Genomic DNA, 20,915 nt, shown 5'->3' on the forward strand with positions numbered 1-20,915 from the left:
GGAAGAAATTGGCCAAAGCAACTGAAATTAGAGTCCTTCTGACTGAAGTTACCAGCAGCCAAGCAAAGATGTGTTTGATTTTATTCCTGAATGACTGACAGAACTTCACACACTTGACTCTATAGAAGATGGAACTTTGTCCTCAGTTGAAGTTGGGTGGTCTATGTAACTAGACAGCCAATTTACAAACAGAACACCCTGACTCTTCACATAAATTATGACTTTCAATACATCTATATTAATTTTTCTGAGTTACAATTATGTCTTTTCTATCAAAAGCTCTGGGTCCAAGCTAAATTTCCTGATTGGTGAAGGCATAAGGTGATTTTCTTATCCCTTCTTTTGAAAGAAGGGATATGATTCTTTTGAAAGAATCATTTAGAATGATTCACTCCCCTTCCATGGTCCATCCACCAAAGAAAAGAACTCTGAAATGTCAGCAAAAAGGAACTGAACAAAAGCAATAGGAAAAAAAAATTCAGAGAGCTTGACTAGGCTGCTTTGAATGTATTTTTTAAAGACTGATTGTCCTTGTGCTCTGATAAAAAAGTCAGCAGAGTTAAAAATAAGAATCAATCTTGCTTCCATAAGCAGGGACAATTTTTCTTCACAAAGTATATTTCCCTAACTGATTCTTCAGGGTGTGTTTATTTTTTCTTGGACACTTCCAGCTCTTTTTTATTCCAAAGGAAATTCTGAACACAAGGTACTTTGATCTTCCCTTTGCTTTGGTGAAAACAATAGCTTTCTTAGCTTGCAGACAGAAAATTTTCTTCAAATGTTGCTTTTTGAAGATGATTTTATCTGCTGCTATTTGTCAGCCAGAACATCTATTCATCCTGGATAAACTATCACAAAGGACTTTTCACAAAAATGTGAAAAATCATAGTCAAATCATTCTAATCCCATTTGTTACTCTCACCTAAAAATTGAATTAAAATTCCTTTCATGTAATAATAAAATAAATATTAGACATAATTACAACTTCCCAAGGGTAAATGAATTAGTCTTAATTCACAGAAATAAGTATAGTCCAGATAATTAAGTGAAATTATATGCATAAATATATTGGCAGCTCTGTCATATTTTTGGAAAATAACAGTGTCAAAGTTTAATAGAATTATGGCAATTTTCAAATAAAGAACAGGTATGTTGCTCCCAAAACTGTCACTATAATTTCAACTTTGTCTGATCTTGTCTCATGTGAAATTTATGAACCTTGGCTACACTGATGAATTTTCTTTAGAGAAATCTCCAACAGAGTCAGCATCTGTACCCTTCAAGTGGCCCAGAATTTTCTGAATATAAAATGAAGTAGACTGGATACTGGAATAAATTCAATAGAATGCTAATACCCCACCCAAAGACCAATACATTGCAATTAACTGGATTTCCAATTCAAGAATTTTCACAGTACTTGTGTGTGCGTGCTAAGTTGCTTCAGGTGTGTCCGACTCTTTGTGACCCTATGGGCCGCAGCCCACCAGGTTCCTCTGTCCATGAGGTTCTCCAGGCAAGAATACTGGAGTAGGTTGCCACACCCTCTTCCAGGGGATCTTCCAGACTCTGGGACCGAATGGTATCTCTTGTATCTCCTGCACTGGCAGGTAGGTTCTTTACCACTAGCTCCACCTGGAAAGCCCCTTCACAGTACTTGTTATGTCCCAAGCACAGTGGTGAACTAAGACATGGTTGCCCTCACGTATACATCAACAGGTAAATAACTTGCAGTTAAAATAAAATAAAGGAAAACACAGAGAGTCTCAAAGAGTCTCAAAGAAGACACCAAGCAATTCAGCTGAGGCTATCCCTGAAAGCTTCCTGCAGGAAGACAGATGTGAGATGGGATGGGTCCTAATTACAGTAATTCCCCTACATATGAACATCCTCCATTCCAAGAGCTCCTTTTTAAGTTCAATTTGTTGACATGTTCAACAAAGTTAACCTGGGTACCCAATTCACATAATCGGCTATATAATACTGCACTGTAATAGGTTTATAATATGTTTCACACAAATAATACATAAAAAACAAAAACAAAAAATAAAGAAAACATTTTTAATCTTCTTGAAAAGCACAGTAGTACCAACTACAAGAGTGCAGCTTTTACACTTGCTCCCAGACATCTTGGGCTTGAAACAAAGGCATTGTACTACAGTACGGTACATTAAGGACACAGGAGCAAAACTTGCAGAGGACGCACTCACGTGCCCGTGTACGCCGGACACATGGACCGACTTACGTGACTGGGCATGCAAACCCGCACTCACATCTTTGAAAGTTCACAACCCGAAGGTTCCTATGTAGGGGATTTACTGTCTACTCTTTCAGCACACAGAAATAGGGCTGGAGTGTGTCCTGAGTGACAGCTGGGCTGAAAGAAGTGAGGAAGAGTTGATGGTGCAGGAGGTAAAGGAGGGCATATTGATTCCGTTCACCCATTTGTTTCATGCCTATCTTCCCCCTGAATTCCAGCCTCCAGACACTTTGTCATTTCTCCTCAACCCGTCAGGACTTCTACTCATTCTTTTTTCTCTGTTAATCCTCAAGGAAATCAATCCTGAATATTCATTGGAAGGACGGTTGCTGAAGCTGACGCTCCAAAACTTTGGCCACCTGATGTAAGGAGCTGACTCGTTAGAAAAGACCCTGATGCTGGAAAAGATTGAAGGCAGGAGGAAAAGGGGACAACAGAGGATAAGATGGTTAGTTGGCCTCACTTACTCAATGGACATGGGTCTGAGCAAACTCCTGGAGATGGCGAAGGACAGGGAAGCCAGGTGTGCTGCAGTCCATGGGGTCACAAAGAGTCAGACACGACTGAGCTACTGAATGACAACAATTCTCTATGTTGGAAAATACTCCCTTTCCCACAACTTTAGCTCCCATCTCCTCCCCCTTAAACACTGTAAACCCAGCTTCTCTTCCAGAGAAAAAGTCACTTGCTGAATTCATTTCTGTCCCTGATACTTGGTGGGGGTGAAGGGTATGTCAGACCAAGTATCCTGCAGCTCCTTTAGTTTTATACTGTGTAAGAATATGACACCTAGAGTATAACTTTAGTTTTGTAAACATAGCTCCTTTACCTATACCAGATATAGGAAAGAAATCTAGTATACTTTTAAGCATGATAAACAAATTCAAATTCTTTGTAGAGTTAGTTGTTTTCTCCTGCTACTGAAGAATCACTTCTCATATAAAACAAAATATACAGCTCTGAAATCTCCATAACCTACTGAAAACAGAAATAAACTGGATATACACATTTAGTTTACAGCTAGTCTTAGAAAAACAGAAATGTGGATGTATCTCAAGGTATAAAAAATGGATTTCAGCTGAAGATTGGATGGAAAGCAAATATAAAACTGCTTTGGAAGAGTTTGCTATGCATCTGGAATGTTTCCAGTTAATTAAAACAGAATAACTCTAAAATCTGCAGCTTTATAAAATGAAACAATTGAAGGACAAAGGCATTATCTGTATTTTAATTGATATTCTCTCTCTTTGTTTCTCTTGCTTGCTTTCAGATTTTATGAAGTTCATACTCTTGTTGATTTAAGGTAGCTTGCACAGCTTCTCATCAACAGAACCAAAATTTTCCATTTCAAACTGGGGTATACCATTTGCTGTCTAAACAAGGAATGGGAAATAGTGTGTTATGAGTCAAAGGCTCTACAAGAAGAAAAAGATGGGGATGGAAGACAAGTGCCTATAACTGAGTAGGACCTTATGTCACCTTGTGAGGACAAACACCTACCCTCACACCCTCCACCTGCCTCTTGCTTGTAAAAAAGGCCCCCAAGGCCTCCCCTGAGTTCCAAAGAATAAATTTAATCAGAGAAGTGAGAAAATGCAGGAAAAAGGCAAACAGTCAGGATATTACTTTAGCCATTAAATAAAGTCAAGGGTCTTTAGTTCCTCCTTGAGGATTATAGATAATTTGTTGTTATTCAGTTGCTAAGCCATTCCTGACTCTTTGTGACCCCACGGACTGCAGCATGCCAGGCTCCTCTGTCCTCCACTATCTCCTGAAGTTTGCTCAAATTCATGTCCATAGATAATACCTCAAGCCATATCCCTGAGCTGTTTTGTAGATACTTACCAGGTGTTTTGTAGATGCTTACCAGGTGGAAGAAGTAAACTGTAGACTGACCACAAACACATAACCCCAGACAGGTTGGAACCAGAAGGTTGATGATGTCAGCTTTTAATCTCCTCACCACCAACCAATCAGAAGACTGTACACAAGCTGATCACACATCCTGTAACCCACCTTCCTCACTCTACCTTTAAAAACCTGTCCCTGAAAGCCATTGGAGAGTCTGGGCCTTTTGAGCATTAGCTGCCTGGACTCCTTGTTTGGTGCTCTGCAATAAATGCTGAACTGTCCTTCAGTACAACCTGGTGTCAGTGGACTGGCATTACTGTGCATTAGGCGAGGAGACCCATGTCTGGTTTGGTAATGAGCCTATGACTGCAGATGGGGTCAAAGCCTGAAGTCCTGCTATTCTTTATTTTCTCATGCTGTTTGATAGCCGTAAAGATGTGAAATGGTAGTAAGGCTATGCCATTCTTCATATCTGTCTCATGTCAGGAGAACATACTCACTTTTTTTTCCTTAAAGGTAGAGAGAAATGACCCATTTTATGGAGATGCTATCATGGGAACAGCCAAACACATGCATCCTTCTAGCCAGACATTTGTCAGTTGAAAAACTGTTCAAAATATAAGACTCTGAGATTGATATTCGTGTAGCATTTCTTGCTAACCTAAACAAAACATCTATCATCCTTATGCTTGCTATATAAAATATATTTTGGTTTTTTAAAAAATTCTCTTTAAAGAAAATGTGTCATTCTATATCCAAAAAATGACATACTTAAAGGGAATATATGCTCTCAATAATTTCCTTGTCTGCTTTCTATAAAGATGATGAGTTTACATTGAGATATCCCAAATTATAAGCCCTAAAATATTCAGTACAAAGTTGTCATTTCACCACACTAATAAACAACCTTAGAAACTAATATACAACTTGTTTCCTTTTGATTTTTCTCTTTTGCTTTAATGCTCACTTTATACTGAAAAGGGTATTTGAAAAAAGCTAATCTAGACCCCTCAACCTAAAAGGAGCACTTTATAGAAGAATACTGTTCACATTCACATTTATCTCATTAGTCACCATGCAGTGCTGCTTTCTGCCAATAAACAGGATACATTAAAATGAAAGGATTTGGCAATGAAAAATTACATTTAGGTAAGGTGGGGGAAATAAACGAGGCTAATGGGAATGATGGCTTATGGCCAGAGTAAATACAAAGGGGAGTCGGAGTTAGAAACAGAGAATAAAATAGTGAAGGTAAGGAATGAGAATGCCCCTCTCTCTGGAATTTTGTGGTTAGAATTTCTGAGTTAGACACTTCACATGCCGTACTTCTTAAGAATCGGAAGGAAATCAATCAAGAACATCATCTGACTTGGCACCGCAGGGTATATTTTAGAAGCAGCTGTTAGAAATTTCCGCTGGCTCAATCCTGTTCACCAGGAGAAACAACTAACCCAGGGTGTGTGCAGGCACCCAGTGCCAGGGCTCTGATGCACGAGGCAAAGACTCCCGAGGTACACGGCCTCATCTGTATTCCCCAGGAGACTGGAGGAGAAACAGTCAGCACAGCCAGCTGGCCACTGCATGCTTCACTACTGCTTCCAGCAAACTTCAACCATTTGAATCTATTTGCAAGAGATGCATGAGATATAACTGGACAGCAGGAATTCAATAAAACATTTGCAATGGTCTCCTTCCTTACAAAAACATCCAAACTCCTACAATAGACTACAGCCCTTACATAACAGGCCTCTGCATAGCTCTCTCAACACTAATGATCCTTTTCAACTTGTCAGCACTGCCCTGGCCACCTTTGTCTTCCTCAGACAAGATAAGCTATTGCCATGACCCATTTGCATCAATTTGCTGCTCTGGGAACAATCTTCCCCCATACTCTGGCAATCATCTCCTTGTGATTCAGGTTCCTTTCGAATCTTCTTGTGTGCTTAGTCACGTCCGACTATGTGACTCCACGGACTGCAGCATGCCAGGTCCCTCTGACCATGGATTTGCCAGGCAAGAATACTGGAGTGGGTTGCCATTTCCTTCCCCAGGGGATCTTCCCAACCCAGGGACTGAATCTGAGTGTTCAGCATTGGCAGATGGAATCTTTACCACTGTACCACCTGGGAAGTCCTTCTTTCAGATAATATCTAATATATTTAAGTTCTTCCTAACTACCTGCTCTAACTGACCAATCTTTCAGTATAGCAACTAGTTTCAGATTTTCTTCATTGCACTTTTCACTATCTGTAATACATTGTTTATGTATTAGCTTATTTGTTCATTTTCCATCTTGGCCATTCTTACAAGAATGGAAATCTCATGAACATTCAATGAATAAACGATACAGAATCAGAGCAACTGGAGGCACTTGATAATATCTGATACCAAAACTTCATAACAGAAAATTTGTTTATCGTGTAAACCATTTGCTCCTCTCACTGAGCTGGCCTAATATAGTAAAAAAAAAAAAATTACAGACTTTAAAGAGAAAAAAGTCTTTAAATCCTGTTTTCACCAGTTATTATCTGGATTAACTTGTACAACTTCCCTTTAAAATAGAAATGATAATATGGAACTCATTGACTTATTAAATAATGTACATAACTCACTTAGCATTGTGACAGACTTCTAATGTGTTCTTAAAAATTGGTAGGTATCATGGCTACATTATCTTTTCTTTTAAGGAGCAAATTTCCACCTATTCTTTGCTGTTCTGGAGAGATCTCTATAACTGATGTGAAATCCATTGTTTGTGCTTGTCCAGAATCCTTACCCCATGCCTTCTGTAACAGCTCACTGGACTTCTGTGATGCTCAGCCCACCCAGGAACAGGCACATGACTCAGGTCTTGTTAAAGAGACCAGGTACTTTGCTGGAAATCTTAGTTGGCACAAGAGGTACAGTGGGGACACCTTCTCTTCTCTGAATGCAATACTGGTCTGTGGTGACCACTTCTACCCAAAAGTGAAACAACTCTGCCTGAAAATGAAGCCCACAAAGAGGACAGGAATACCAAAGAGGGAGAGAAAGAAACAGTATCTTGAAGACCTATATACCTGGATCCAGCTGTACCTGAAGCACCCATAGTTACTGGATATACTGATTATATAAGCCATATTATTTTGTTTATGCCTGTTTAAGTTTGGTTTCTGAAACCTGTAATCTGAAGAATTTTAGAATCTAAAGCTTTCCAATAAAGCTTTCCAATAAGATAACAGTTTATTAATTTACCTACTTATGCTTATTTGTTATAAGGCCTTTTCTGATGTCTAATTAGTAATTAATTCGGAATGAAACAGTTTTCAGTGAAAGTGTTAAAAAGGCTCTAGGGTCTATGAGGAATTAGTGACCCCTGAAGGTTTTTTTTAACATTGACAATAACAACCTTTAAAGAAATGGTCAAGGTCAGCCTCTGGGTCTGAAAACCAAGAACAGATTGTACAAGAGCAACATCTGAGTATCTGAGGTTACAAATAACAGGAAAAATTAAGGAAGAAATTAACACCCTTACTCAAGAAATCAGCAGGAAAAAATGGCATTATCGGGAGTAAAGAGGAAGGTAATTGTCTTCCTGTGCAAAGGAAATTTAATATTCAGCAAGAAAGATATATAGCAGGTAACTGCTGACAAGGGCATGTAATTTGTAGCAAGTCTGTACTTTTAAAATGCTCTCTTCAGCAAAAATACATTAAAACATTTTCTTATGTTAAGAGGACAGCATGCAATTGATACAAATGCTGTTTTTCTTAACAAAGAATCTTGAATATCTTGTCACATATCTATTCTTGTTATTGTACCAGTCGCTCAGTTGCATCCGACTCTTTTCGTCCCCATGGACTGCAGCACGCCAGGTTTCCCTATCCTTCACTATCTCCCAGAGTTTGCTCAAATATATGTCCTCTTTTTTTAAAAAAATATCAATATACACTCATGTATAGTGAGTGTATATGTGTATTTTTTAAAAAAGATCCATAGGTGTGTAAAGGCTATGCCCCATCCCCACTTTTCTTTGCCAGTTCCAGCTAAATAATTTAATGCAACTAAACATATATTTATGAGAGCTTTCTATGCAAGATACTTTGATAAATGCAATGGGAAACAGCAAGATAAACTTACCATGTATCTCAAAGAGCTTATAATAGAATAAAGAAGATAAAGAACCTATACACATAACTGTATCATCTGGGATAATAACTGAATTCTGTAACAGCCATAAAGTAAAATAAAGTAAAATAGTAGAGGGGAAGGATGAGCTGTCACTCATTTAGCCTCGGGCAGGGGCTCTGAAATTTGAGTGTGATTTGATGAGAATCACCTGGAAGGCTTGTTCCAACACAAAAGTGCGGGGTCTACCCAAGAGATGTTTTTAACAAACTTGCAGATGACACGGATGCTGTTGTTCTGGAGATCATACTGAGACAATTTCCCAATCTATGGAACTGGTTTTCAATTCTAGTAACACATTGGACTTCCCTGGTGGCTGAGACGGTAAAAGCGTCTGCCTACAATGAGGGTAGACCTGGGTTCAATCCCTGGGTCAGGAAGATCCCCTGGAGAAGGAAATGGCAACCCACTCCAGTATTCTCGCCAGGAGAATCCCATCGACAGAGGAGCCTGGTGGACTACATTCCATAGAGTTGCAAAGAATCGGACACAACTGAAGCGACTTAGTATGTAAGGGACTTCTGAAAAACCGAATGCCCAGGGCTTCATCCTAGCCCAAAACCAAATGAAAAATGTTTTATGAAGGAGACGATCCTAGAGCTGGACATTGAATCATATGAGTAGTAGCTTTATAGACAGGGGAGACAGGAAGCAGAAGCTAAGTGAAGTGTGAAAACTCAGGGCAGAAGGAAAATAAAGGGTATGGTTAGAAATGAGGAAAACTCAGCCAGGCTGGCACACAGGCAGAGAAAGAAAGTCTTGGGTCAAGTCATGAAAGATGTTGACTGCCTGGCAAGGGAGTTTGTGACTCTTTTTGGTGGGGGGAGAGCAATAAGAAATCAACAAATGCTTCGAGTAGAAGAGTGACATGGTCAGACACGTGGGTTAAAATTATTATCTGGGAGCAAAATTCTGAGCAGATTAGAACAACACTGCTCCTTAGAGCGGAGAAGGCAATGGCACCCCACTCCAGTCCTCTTGCCTGGAAAATCCCATGGACGGAGAAGCCTGGTAGGCTGCAGTCCATGGGGTTGCTAAGAGTCGGACACGACTGAGTGACTTCCCTTTCACTTTTCACTTTCATGCATTGGAGAAGGAAATGGCAACCCACTCCAGTGTTCTAGCCTGGATAATCCCAGGGACGGGGCAACCTGGTGGGCTGCTGTCTATGGGGTCGCACAGAGTCGGACATGACTGAAGCGACTTAGCAGCAGCAGCAGCTCCTTAGAGACCAGAAATGAGTGAGGATGCTACAGCAATGGTCTAGTGGAATACTGGTCTGGCAGTCATACTTTGACAACTTCCTGATCTATAGAATTGGTTTACAATTCGACCAACATATTAGAATCTCCCAAGGGACTTCGAAGGCTTCTGAGGTGGTGCCAGTAGTAAAGCATTCACCTGCCAATGCAGGAGACAGAAGAGACGTGAGTTCAATCCCTGGGTCGGGAAGATCCAGTTTGTCTGCTCAAACTGGACTCAGGGGATGTATTCTCAGGGCGCACAGGTTCCATAGAAATGCTTTAATTTTGTATTCTTATTTGAAAGATACCCTATATTTTATCAGATATGAAAGCAAAAATTCTCTTTTGTGCTGCTGCTGCTAAGTCACTTCAATCGTGTCCGACTCTGTGCGACCCCATAGGCGGCAGCCCACCAGGCTTTGCCGTCCCTGGGATTCTCCAGGCAAGAACACTGGAGTGGGTTGCCATTTCCTTCTCCAATGCACCAAAAGTGAAAAGTGAAAGTGAAGTCGCTCAGTCGTGTCTGACTCCTAGCGACCCCATGGACCACAGCCTACCAGGCTCCTCCGTCCATGGGATTTTCCAGGCAAGAGTACTGGAGTGGGGTGCCATTGCCTTCTCTGTCTTTTATGCTAATGGTACTCAAATGAGAGGTCTTTACAAGATGTGACTTAGCTTCTTAAGTCAGTATTGCTTAGTTAATGCGGGTGAAAGTCGCTCAGTCATGTCCGACTCTTGCGACCCTGTGGACTATACAGTCCATGGAATTCTCTAGGCCAGAATACTGGGGTGGGTAGCCTTTCACTTCTCCAGGGGATCTTCCCAACCCAGAGATCGAACCCAGGTCTTCCGTATTGCAGGTGGATTCTTTACAAGCTGAGCCACAAGGGAAGCCCAAGAATACTGGAGTGGGTAGCCTATCCCTTCTCCAGCAGATCTTTCTGACCCAGGAATCTAGACACAGTATTTGAGCTTCCCTGATGGCTGAGATGGTAAAGAATCACCAGCAATTCAGGAGACGCGGGTTCAATCCCTGGGTTGGGAAAGATCCCCTGGAAAAGGGCATGGCAACCTCCTATTCTTATATCCAGTATTTCTGCCTGGAGAATCCCATGGACAGAGGAGCCAGGCAGGCTACAGTCCATGGGGTCGCAAAGAGTCAGACATGACTAAGCACAAATACACAGTATTTAAGAACTCAAGAATAACTTTTTTTTTCCCCTGTGAAAGTCTATTAGATGTCTTTGAGAAATAATGATCTAGACAAGGTAATAAAATTAGGACAGTCTAAGAGAATCATCAGGATCTTCAACTAGATTTTAGGAGGAAAAGAAAATGAGAATTGAAAAAATACTGGGGGCTTTGAGGCTAAAGATGATAAAATGATGGTAGAGAGTAAAGAACATGGAAAAGGGACAGGTTTGTGTGAGGCAGGGTTAGCGTGAGGATGCACTCACAGCGAAACAAAGCCAGCCCACTGGTGGTAACCACAAGAACCAACCCCTTCCTGCACCAGGAATTTTAGGAATTAATTTATCTTCATGATTTGGCCATATTATGGACAAAACCAAAAAAAAAAAAAAAAAAAAGAAAAGAAAAACAACAGTATTTTTGATTTACTAAGGCCTAAGGCAGAACAAAATCTTCTTTCTTTTAATAATAAAAGCCATAATCTGTCAACAATTTTAAAAGATGGCCTATTACCAGAGTAATTTATAAAAGGAAGATGGAGGCTAATAATTAATTGAAGATTAAAGCTTCTGAATTATAACACATTTCCCTTTCACTTATTGTGGTTCATTTTTTCCTGCCATTGATCGTGGTACCAGTAGGATAATTTTTAGAGGAAAAACAATAAAATGCAATGCTACTTGAAAATATTTGAAAGTAGATACTTTTTCCAATATCAAGCAGTACCTGTTTTATTTTATCTTCTATGTTAAACATATTCACCTCTTGGTATAAGGTACTGGCTGTTTGTTGTTTAATGGTACATAAAGGAAACGATTTTACCTTTAATCCACTGAATCTCCTAGGAGACACTGCTATAAAAGATCAATGGTTTTATTCTCCTGATAATGGTCTGCTAAATATTTAATCTCTTGATCTTCCTAAGAAATTAAGACAATAGCATGAAAGTTTTAAAACTTTTTCTAACTTATTTGCAAAAAAAAAACCCATCAGAATATCAGAAATATTAAACCCTAAACAAGAGGACTTTATATCAAAAGAAATACCATGATTAACCATCTAACGAATAATGGCAAAAGTTCTATTCATCTGCTCTTGTTACAATATGAAAACTTAAAAAAAAAAACTGAACAATGACATACCTGAGCTTCTGGTTGTACTGTTTGACCTTTTCCAAGGAGGCTGCATTTATCTGAGCTTGAAATTCCTCCACCGAAACATTGTCTCTATAATAATATCCTTCCATGCTTTCCAGTGCTGTGAAAACAAGTAAATGTACTCTTCATGTGATTGTATAACTCAGTTTCTCCACATTTAGTGTCATCTTATTATTAGTAAATGCATTGAATAGCACCAAATATGACCACATACACAAGAAATAAGGTTAAACCAGTCCAAAAATAGGTAAAAATCATTCTTGGGCTCAAACATTTGGCAATTATCTTTAGTAAGCAGGCAAAGGTAATTTCTAATTTAAACTGTCAGGACTTCCCTGGTGGTCCAGCGGTTAGGAAGGCTCTATGCTCCCAATGCAGGGGGCCCAGGTTCAATCCCTGGTTGGGGAACTAAGATCCCACATGCTACAACTAAGCCTCAGTGCTACAGCTAGAGAAGTCCACTCAATGAAGATCCAGCACAGCCAAGACAGATGAAAAGAAAAGAACTTAAAAAAAAATTTGTCTTCTATTTTTAAAAAAGTTTTGTACACGTTTTTGTGAAGCTGAACTCAAACTTCATGTATATTATTTACACATATATACTATTTATACTCAAGCTTCATATATATATATATGCATTGCTTCCCTCATGGCTCAGTGGCAAAGAATTTGCCTGCCAATGCAGGAGATACAGGTTTGATCCCAGGGTGGGAAAGATTCCCTGGAGGAGAAAATGGCAACCCGCTCCAGTATTCTTGCCTGGGATAGCCCACAGATGGAGGAGCTTGGTAGATTACAACCATGGGGTCACCAAAGAGTTGGACATGACTAAACGACTAAACAATACAAAAACACATACATGTATATATAGATATAAACATGTACCATATATACACATACATATAGCTAGGTATGAGAATCAGAAATGTGTATTAACATGATAAGAGTGAAAAATTTGAATTTGTTTGTCTCCATGTATATTAATATTCTCCTGCAGTTGCAACTAAATTATGAAACAAGAAGTATAGATAAAGAGAACTCTTAGAATACTACCTCTACTTCAATGGTCAGTTAATTCAGTTAAAAATAAATAAGCTCTGTCATGACCTTGAGGGGTAGAATGTAGGGTGGGAAGAAGGCTCAAGAGTGAGGGAACGTATGTATACACATAGCCAATTCACTTCACCTTACAGCAGAGGCTAACACAACATTGTAAAGCAATTATACACTAATAAAAAGGGACCATTTGTGGAGAAACATTTAAGGAAATAAATAAATAAGCTAAAACATATTTATATATATGTAAAACTTACCATTAATTTAAAATGCCTTTGATTAATATAGATTTCTTTCATAACTAATATTTTTAGTTAAGTGTTTCTTCTTCCTTTAGATTTACACAGTGATATTTTTAATCTTTTGGAGAGGAAATGAATCACAGGAAAGTGCCTAGAAATACAAGATTTCCTTTCAAGAGGCTGCCAGCAACAGGAATGGCGATGGATCCAATTTGGAAATGCAAATTATTTCCCCTTGAACTTGTTACCACTAATGAGCCTCAATTTTCAGCAGATTAATTCAAAACGGATAAAAGAAATAATCTTTCAAAACTGCTAAATGCCATAGTCTCTAAACTAAATAATAATGCTTCCTCAAATTGACAAAAACATTACCACTTTGGGGCAAAGACGGAGAAGGCACTGCTCATTTTAGCTGTGCTGTTTTCTAAACTAATCAGATTTTTAGGGCATTGAAGAAATGACAAAATTTTTACAGTATTGCTAAATTTAATTTTTTTTTTAAATGGCACTGTTAGTCTATAATTGAGCAAATCATTTGTGGAAAATTAGAGAGAAAGCTTTCTAACATTTACTTCAGTACAGAAAACTGAATTTGTGGGCTTCTTTCAAGAATTATTTATTTGTTTATTCCTTATGAATTCTGCATTCATTAGAATATATGCAACTGGTTCAGTAAGCTTCTGGGCCTGCATACACACAAGAAGCACAAGGGGGTCTCCCTGATAAAACAGTCCTCAAACACATGAGACATTCCCTTTCATTAAGAGTGTTATTTGTGAAAGCCCACTATTCCAGGAAGATTCAGCTTATCCATAGCCATACTTCATTGTGAATTCCTCTTCTGAGTTATAAAGCTAATAGTGAAAACCCTTGCATTGGAGTAAAATCATAACTTCCATTGCTTAGGAGCTGTGTGACCTTGGACATGTTAATTACTATCTAAGAGCCTCAGGTTTCTTATTTGTGAAATGGAAAATACGACCACCTACTAATAATGGTACTTGGGAAACAATTACATTAAGTAATAGTAATTAAGAGTGCCCATGACTAGTCTCATCACTTGCTGAATGTATTTTATGTACTAGGTGCCCAGTGTCCCACAAGCATGATCTCCTTCTATTTCCACAACAGGTAGTGATGATGGATGAGTTAGCCGAGCCAAACAGGAAGTTTGGTTCCAACCAAGAGGAGGATCCACGCAAGGATGTTTCAGTTTGTGATTTAAGGCCAAGAAGATTGGAAGATGACTTTACAAAGGGGTAATGGGGCAGGAGGCAGGGGGTTGACAGTGCAAGGGAACAAGAAAACCTCTGGGACCTAGTTTCTATAAAGTCTTCATGACTCAGCTTTGTCCAGAATGTCCAGTCCTGCTCTAAAAGCTTCTCACAAACAGAGAAACAAATGTGCCTTATATTTCTTAAGAAATTTTCAAATTCACAACAGTTAAAATTCACAATTATGTAAATTTTAAAACAATAAGAAAAGAGTTTAACAATGTTGCCAGGAGTCTCAGCAATATAGGGAAATAACAACAAAAAAATGAGTTTTCTGTTTAAAAAGTAAACTTTGCATGGCAAAGCAGAGGAAGGAGAACAACATTCCCTATTTTAGGTGAACAACTTGGTCATCTTTTTTAAAAAAGAAAATAAAATGACATATACCAAACTAAATTTGTATTCTCAGCAGAAAAAAAGGTTAAATATATAATAAAATCCAAACTTCAAAGTCTGACCCTTCCTTAGCATTTCCTTGTCTAATTTCTTAATTAGACAATTAACTCTAATTAGTACAGACATAGTTGGTTGAATAGTTCTGACATACTTGGTGGAATAAAGATTTTAAAATAGTACCGACATACTTGGTTGAATGAACATTAACTTACTTAAGAGTACTTAACTGAAAGCAATATTTAAAACACTACTTGAGTTTGTTAGCTTGTTTTAGTTCTACTACTTTTGAATTTAGAAGCAAAACATTATTTTAAAAGCAGGTATAGTCAGTAAAAAAAAATGTTAGAGAAAATTATAGATTAAATTATCTAACACTGAAAATGAGCCTCTCTTCCACTCACTCAAAATACATTTCACGGCTTTTCCAAGAAAGGGATTGATCAGAAAAAAATATAGAGCCTCTGAGTAACAATTTTAAGAATAGTTTCAGCTAACACCCTCTTCTGATAGCACAAAAGAACTGCATTGGTTAAAAAAGACACTACATATGGACTGTTACAAATCGCCAGAAATGGTTAGAATTCTTCAGAACTGGTCACAGTTCGTAAAGAAGGCAAGTTTTGTCTGTTACTGTGACCAGCACTGGGAAAGGCTGTGCTGCCCTGTAAAGAGATGTGGGTGCTCACGCTCATAAAGACCCACTCTGAACTTTCAGGAAATTTCAGTTCTGGGAACTGTTCCTTCCTTTCTAAAAAGCTATTACATGTTTTGATTATACAATCTCTGCAAAACCCCAATGGAAAACTAAAGGATGCACCTTTTAAAGAACCTTAAGAAGAGTTTTCCAGGAAAAAAAAAAAAAAAAGTGTAACTTAGACACTGACAGTGTTTATAACAGACTGCTCCCTTTTATTTAAAAAAGAGAGAGCACTCAAGTTTCTGGGTGATTTTAATTATGGTCAGAGAGGTAATATCTTTTATTTTTTTTTTTTTTAGGTAATACCTTTTCAAGAAGTAAAAGTTAGGAGCAACAGTTTTGGGTGCTAGCTTTTTGTACAGGAAGTGAAGAAACCAAATACCCCCAAGAATGTGCTTGTGGAGAAAGAACTAGTATCGAATATTCCATTTAGTTTAAGGAAAATCACTATCAAAGACCCAGGCAGTAGGTACTTAACACTTTACAAGAAAGGGATGCTATATTGCTGGGCACAATATATACCTTAAAAAAATAAAATAAAAAAACCCTTTCATCTGATGTCATGTCCCAAAGAGGTAGAATACACAGATCCAAGAACCTGCCTCCAAAGGTTCTTCCCGAGCTAGGGATTGAACCCATGTCTCCTGCATTGGCAGGATACTTTACTACTGAGCCACTGGGAAGCCTCCCGGCTTGTCCTATTAACATGCTGCTAAATTGTCCTCCCAGGAACAGAGGCCCATCACAGTCATGAAGGACACCCTCCCTGGACAAAGGAATGGATCTGAAGATGCAAGATGTGAACTAAGGCAGATGTTCTAGAGCTACCCACTCGCATCCCCTTTCCAAAATGAAGGGCTTACTCTCCAGCTGCTGTGACTGTCAGAAGGCATCCCTCAGTGGTCAGCTCTCCAGGGCATCTTCAGCCTGCGCTGATAACAACTGTCCCACTCAAATTACATCTTCTCTGTGTGGCCCGAGTCCTAATGATCTAACAGTGCAGAAGCAAAAAGGCTCAGTTCTCATTGCCCCAGCTCGCCAGAATCTAGAAGTGTCAACACCGGGAAATGGAATCAGCTAATTAAGCAAAGATGAACTGGATACCCGCATGTGTGTGCGTGCTGTCATGTCTGACTCTTTGCAACCCCATGGACTGTAGCCCACTAGGCTTCTCTGTCCGTGGAAGTTTCCAGGCAAGAATACTGGAGTGGGTTGCCATTTTCTCCTCCAGGGGATCTTCCAGACCCAGGGATTGAACCCTCAGCTCTTGCGTCTTTGGATTGGCAGGGGGACTTTTTTTTTTTAATTGGAGGATAATTATTTTACAATATTGTGATGATTTTTGCCATACATCAACATGAATTGGCCATAAGTAAACATATGTCCTCTCCACCCTCCCACCTTCCTCCTCACCCCATCTCTCCAGGATGTCACAGAGCCATGGCTTTGGGTGTTCTATGTCATAAATCAAACTTCCACTGGGTATCTATTTTACATATGGTGAAAAGATGGGCAATGTCGCTCACCATTAGAGAAGTGCCAATCAAAACCACAAGGAGGCAGGCAGTTTCTTTACCACTGCACCACCAGAAAGTCTGTATAATTGCACAGTGATTTATAATCCACATTGCACTGTGCTTTCTCACTCCTGAGGGACATTAGAATCACCTGGAGAGCTTCTAAAATATACTGACATGTGAGCCCCACCTACCAGAGATTCTGACTTTATTGGTTTGGTGTGCGACCAAGCACGGGTGTTTTCTAAAATGTTCCCAAGATGACTGAAGGGCAGCCAGCATTGAGAAGCACTGCAAGACTGCATGATAGTAAGCCAGGCACCCTGGGTGTCTATCCCCCTTGAACTCCCATTTTCACTCAGTTTATAGTCACTTGCTTTATCCAAGGGCTCATGAATCCCAACAGGATTCATTGTCTGGCTTGTAGGAAGTAATTCTAGAAGATTGCTTCACTGTGACCTCCATCTTTCTAGTGTTCTGGTGATGCTTTGTGTTGATTTTTCTGTCTGGCAGTTTCTGTGTTCCTAACCTTGGAAATCTGTCTTTTTGTCATTTTGGCTGCCTAGATTCTTGTTCTCCAGCAGCTCTGGTTTTCAGCAATGGATGTTCCTTAAAGCATACCTTACTTGCCTCCAACTCTGGAATTCCTGATTTACTAGTTGGTCTGATCTCTGCAGGGCGCCCCATACATCAGAGTGCCCTCCTCTGCCCAAGGATCCATGCAGACAAGAAAAATAACAAGTCAGGACATTTGCTTCTTCTTCTAGGTATGTTGTCCTTGGTACCATGTACTTGTCTGCTTCCCAGGCAGCTTAGTGGTAAAGAATCCAGCTGCCAATGCAGGGGACACAGGTTCTTTCCCTGGGTTGGGAAGAAAGAAATGGCAACCTGCTCCAGTATTCTTGCCTGGGAAATCCCATAGACAGAGGAGCCTGGTGGGCTACAGTCCACGGGGTCACAAAAGAGCCAGACACAACTTAGCGACTAAACAACAAGAAGCCATTTACTTAGCACCATCTACTATGGGCCATGCAGTTAGGAAGGCTTCCCAGGTGGCGCTAGTGGTAAGGAAACTTGCCTGCCAATGCGGGAGACACAAGAGACGTGGGTTCGACCCCTGGGTTGGGAAGTTCCCGTGGAGGTGGGCACGGGAACCCACTCCTGCATTCTTCCCTGGAGAATCCCACGGACAGAGGAACCTGGTGAGCTGCAGTCCATCGGGTTGCAAAGAGTTGGACACAACTGAAGCAACTTAGCATGCATGCACAAACAGTTAGGAGGGCTGATTCTAATACATTTCCCAGGAAATTTTCAAATTCATCCACTTTATTCTTTTTTATTTGCTAGCAAAGACTCATGTACCCACAAAATGAAAACCCTTCAAATAAACTTTCATCCCAGGAAAAGGCTCTATTTGGAATCCCTTCCATTTACCACCACTTTCAATTACCAGATGGTAATCTCTGCTCAAGCTGGGGCTGAATTTCCTGCGCTGCTCTCTGAGCTGATGAAAACTCAGAACAACTAATGATTCCTCATGGGAGTTCCATGAGTGCAGAGGAACCTCTGCATCTCCTTTAAATAAACAACCTTATCACTGACAGACTGTTAATGAGACAGACTCCCTTCCAGTCTTCTTTACCTAGCTGTGACCTCCACGGCAGAAGAATTTCTGCTATCGCCTCTTCAAATAATTTTTCATATTTTACTGCTGTGTGAATACTAAAACCTAATGTTTGTGAAAGCTTTTCTTTAAATTACATTGTAAAAGCAATATTGTACTCACTGAAATCATATATATTTAGGGATTCTTTTTAAATTAGCTTTAGCCACAATTATAAAATAGAGACTACTTGCAAAATAATTCTTTCCCTGTGCATATTGGCTGCTAGGTATAAATATTCAGCTATTTATGGTTGTGTGTCTCAAATGTAATCACTTTTTTAGAAGAGATGATTAATGCCATCTGTCATCTCAAGAATGACTTCAAAGACAAAATTTTTAAAAAGAGAGAAAGAAAGGAAATGAAAGGAAGGTCCTTTACCAAGTGCATGGTCTGCTTAAATGCTACATTCCAGACCAGTAGCTTTTCTGTGTTCTAAATCTACTGATCTCTGTAATGCCTTTTTACGTATTTTAGGCTAACCTATTCTTCTAAGCTAGTTCCAAAGGTATAATTTTGCTCAATTTCTTTTTTTTTTTTTCAATTTCTTTTTTTTAATTTCTTTTCATTGTACATTCTGTTCACCTATATGGACTCTACCACATAAATGAAAACACTTCTAGTAACTCCTAAGATCTCTTCGCTGAAATTTTTCTCGGCTTAAATGCATTCTTGCCAAGTATCTGTTTGGGATAGCCATTGTTCTTTGTGAACTGAGAACTTACAGATGTACAAGCTGGATTTAGAAAAGGCACAGGAACCAGAGATTAAATTGACAGCATTCAGTAGATCATAGAGAAAGCAAGGGAATTTCAGAAAAAACATCTACTTCTGCTTCATTGACTGTGTTAAAGCCTTTGACTCTGTGGATCACAACAAACTGTGGAAAATTCTTAAAGGGATGGGAAAATGAGACCACCTTACCTGCCTCCTGAAAAAGGCAGGTCAAGAAGCACCAGTTAGAACAGGACATGAAACAAGACTGGTTGTTTCCCAAATTGGGAAAGGAATACGTCAAAGCTGTATGTTGTCACCCTGCTTATTTAACTTATATGCAGAGTACATCCTGAGAAACGCTGGGCTGGAGGATTCACAGGCTGGAATCAAGATTGCCCGGAGAAATGTCAACAAGCTCAGATATGCAAGTGATACCACTCCAGCGACAAAAAGTGAAGAGGAACTAAAGAGCCTCTTGAGAGTGAGAGAGGAGAGTAAAAGAGCTGGCTTAAGCCTCAACATTAAAAAAACTAAGATCATGGCAGCTAGTCCCATCACTTCATGGAAATTACAAGGGGAAAAAGTGAAAACAGTGACAGATTTTATATTCTGGGACTCCAAAATCACTGTGAATGGTAACTGCAGCCACGAAATTCAAACACACTTGCCCCTTGGAAGAAGAGCTATGACAAATCTAGACAGTATATTAAAAAGCAGAGACATCACTTTGCTGACAAAGATGTGTATACTCCAAGCTATGATTTTTCCAGTAGTCATGTATGAATGTGAGAGTTGGACCATAAAGAAGGCTGAGCACCAAAGAATTGATGTTTTCAAACTGGTGCTGAGAGTCCCTTGGACTGCAAGGAGATCAAATCAGTCAGTCCTAAAGGAAATCAACCCTGAATATCCATTGGAAGCACTGATGCTGAAGCTGAAACTCCAGTACTCTGGCCACCTGATACGAAGAGCTGACTCACTGGAATAGACCCTGATGCTGGGAAAGATTGAGGGCAGGAGAAGAGGGTGGACAGAGGATGAGATGGTTGGACGGCATTATCAATGCAATGGACATGAGTCTGAGCAAACTCTGGGAGATAGTGAAGGACAGGGAGGTCTGGAGGGCTGAAGTCCATGGGGTCAGAGTTCAGACATGACTTAGCGACTCAACAACAACAATAGCATTGTTTTTAAACTGTGGCAATTGAAGGAAGGGTAATCTATCTTTTAGAATTATAACATGCAGGAGGCACAAAGCAGAATTTTCACTTGGTCGTGAATTTAGATTTCACATGCCAGTCAGTTTTTCAGTTACCAAAATTGATTTTATTCCTCTATTCTATTTTTATAAAAAAAAAAAAAAAAACTCCACAGCAAAACCAAAGCAGTCTTAAAAACTCAAAAGAAGAAAAAATCCAGTATTCTGTGGTACCATTTAGAGAAATCTTGTGATCACAACATGAATCTTTTTTTAAAAAATCAT

The 20,915-nt window shown here is 39.4% G+C and overlaps 1 protein-coding gene across 4 annotated transcripts in view; it reads right to left on the reverse strand.

Annotated features, from left to right (window-relative positions):
- The window catches only part of PREX2 (phosphatidylinositol-3,4,5-trisphosphate dependent Rac exchange factor 2), a 303,314-nt gene that overhangs the window by 57,224 nt on the left and 225,175 nt on the right, over positions 1 to 20,915 (reverse strand). For 3 of the 4 annotated variants that reach the window (XM_065902847.1, XM_065902846.1, XM_065902845.1), the window contains one exon: positions 11,853 to 11,967. In XM_065902847.1, the coding sequence (XP_065758919.1) occupies positions 11,853 to 11,967 (115 nt within the window). Of the gene's footprint in view, positions 1 to 2,357; positions 2,656 to 11,852; positions 11,968 to 20,915 lie in introns of those variants that run through there. The other variant, XM_065902848.1, reaches the window with a different exon arrangement.

This window comes from Muntiacus reevesi, chromosome 12 (assembly GCF_963930625.1).
Source record: "Muntiacus reevesi chromosome 12, mMunRee1.1, whole genome shotgun sequence".
In the NCBI taxonomy this organism is placed as follows: domain Eukaryota; kingdom Metazoa; phylum Chordata; class Mammalia; order Artiodactyla; family Cervidae; genus Muntiacus; species Muntiacus reevesi.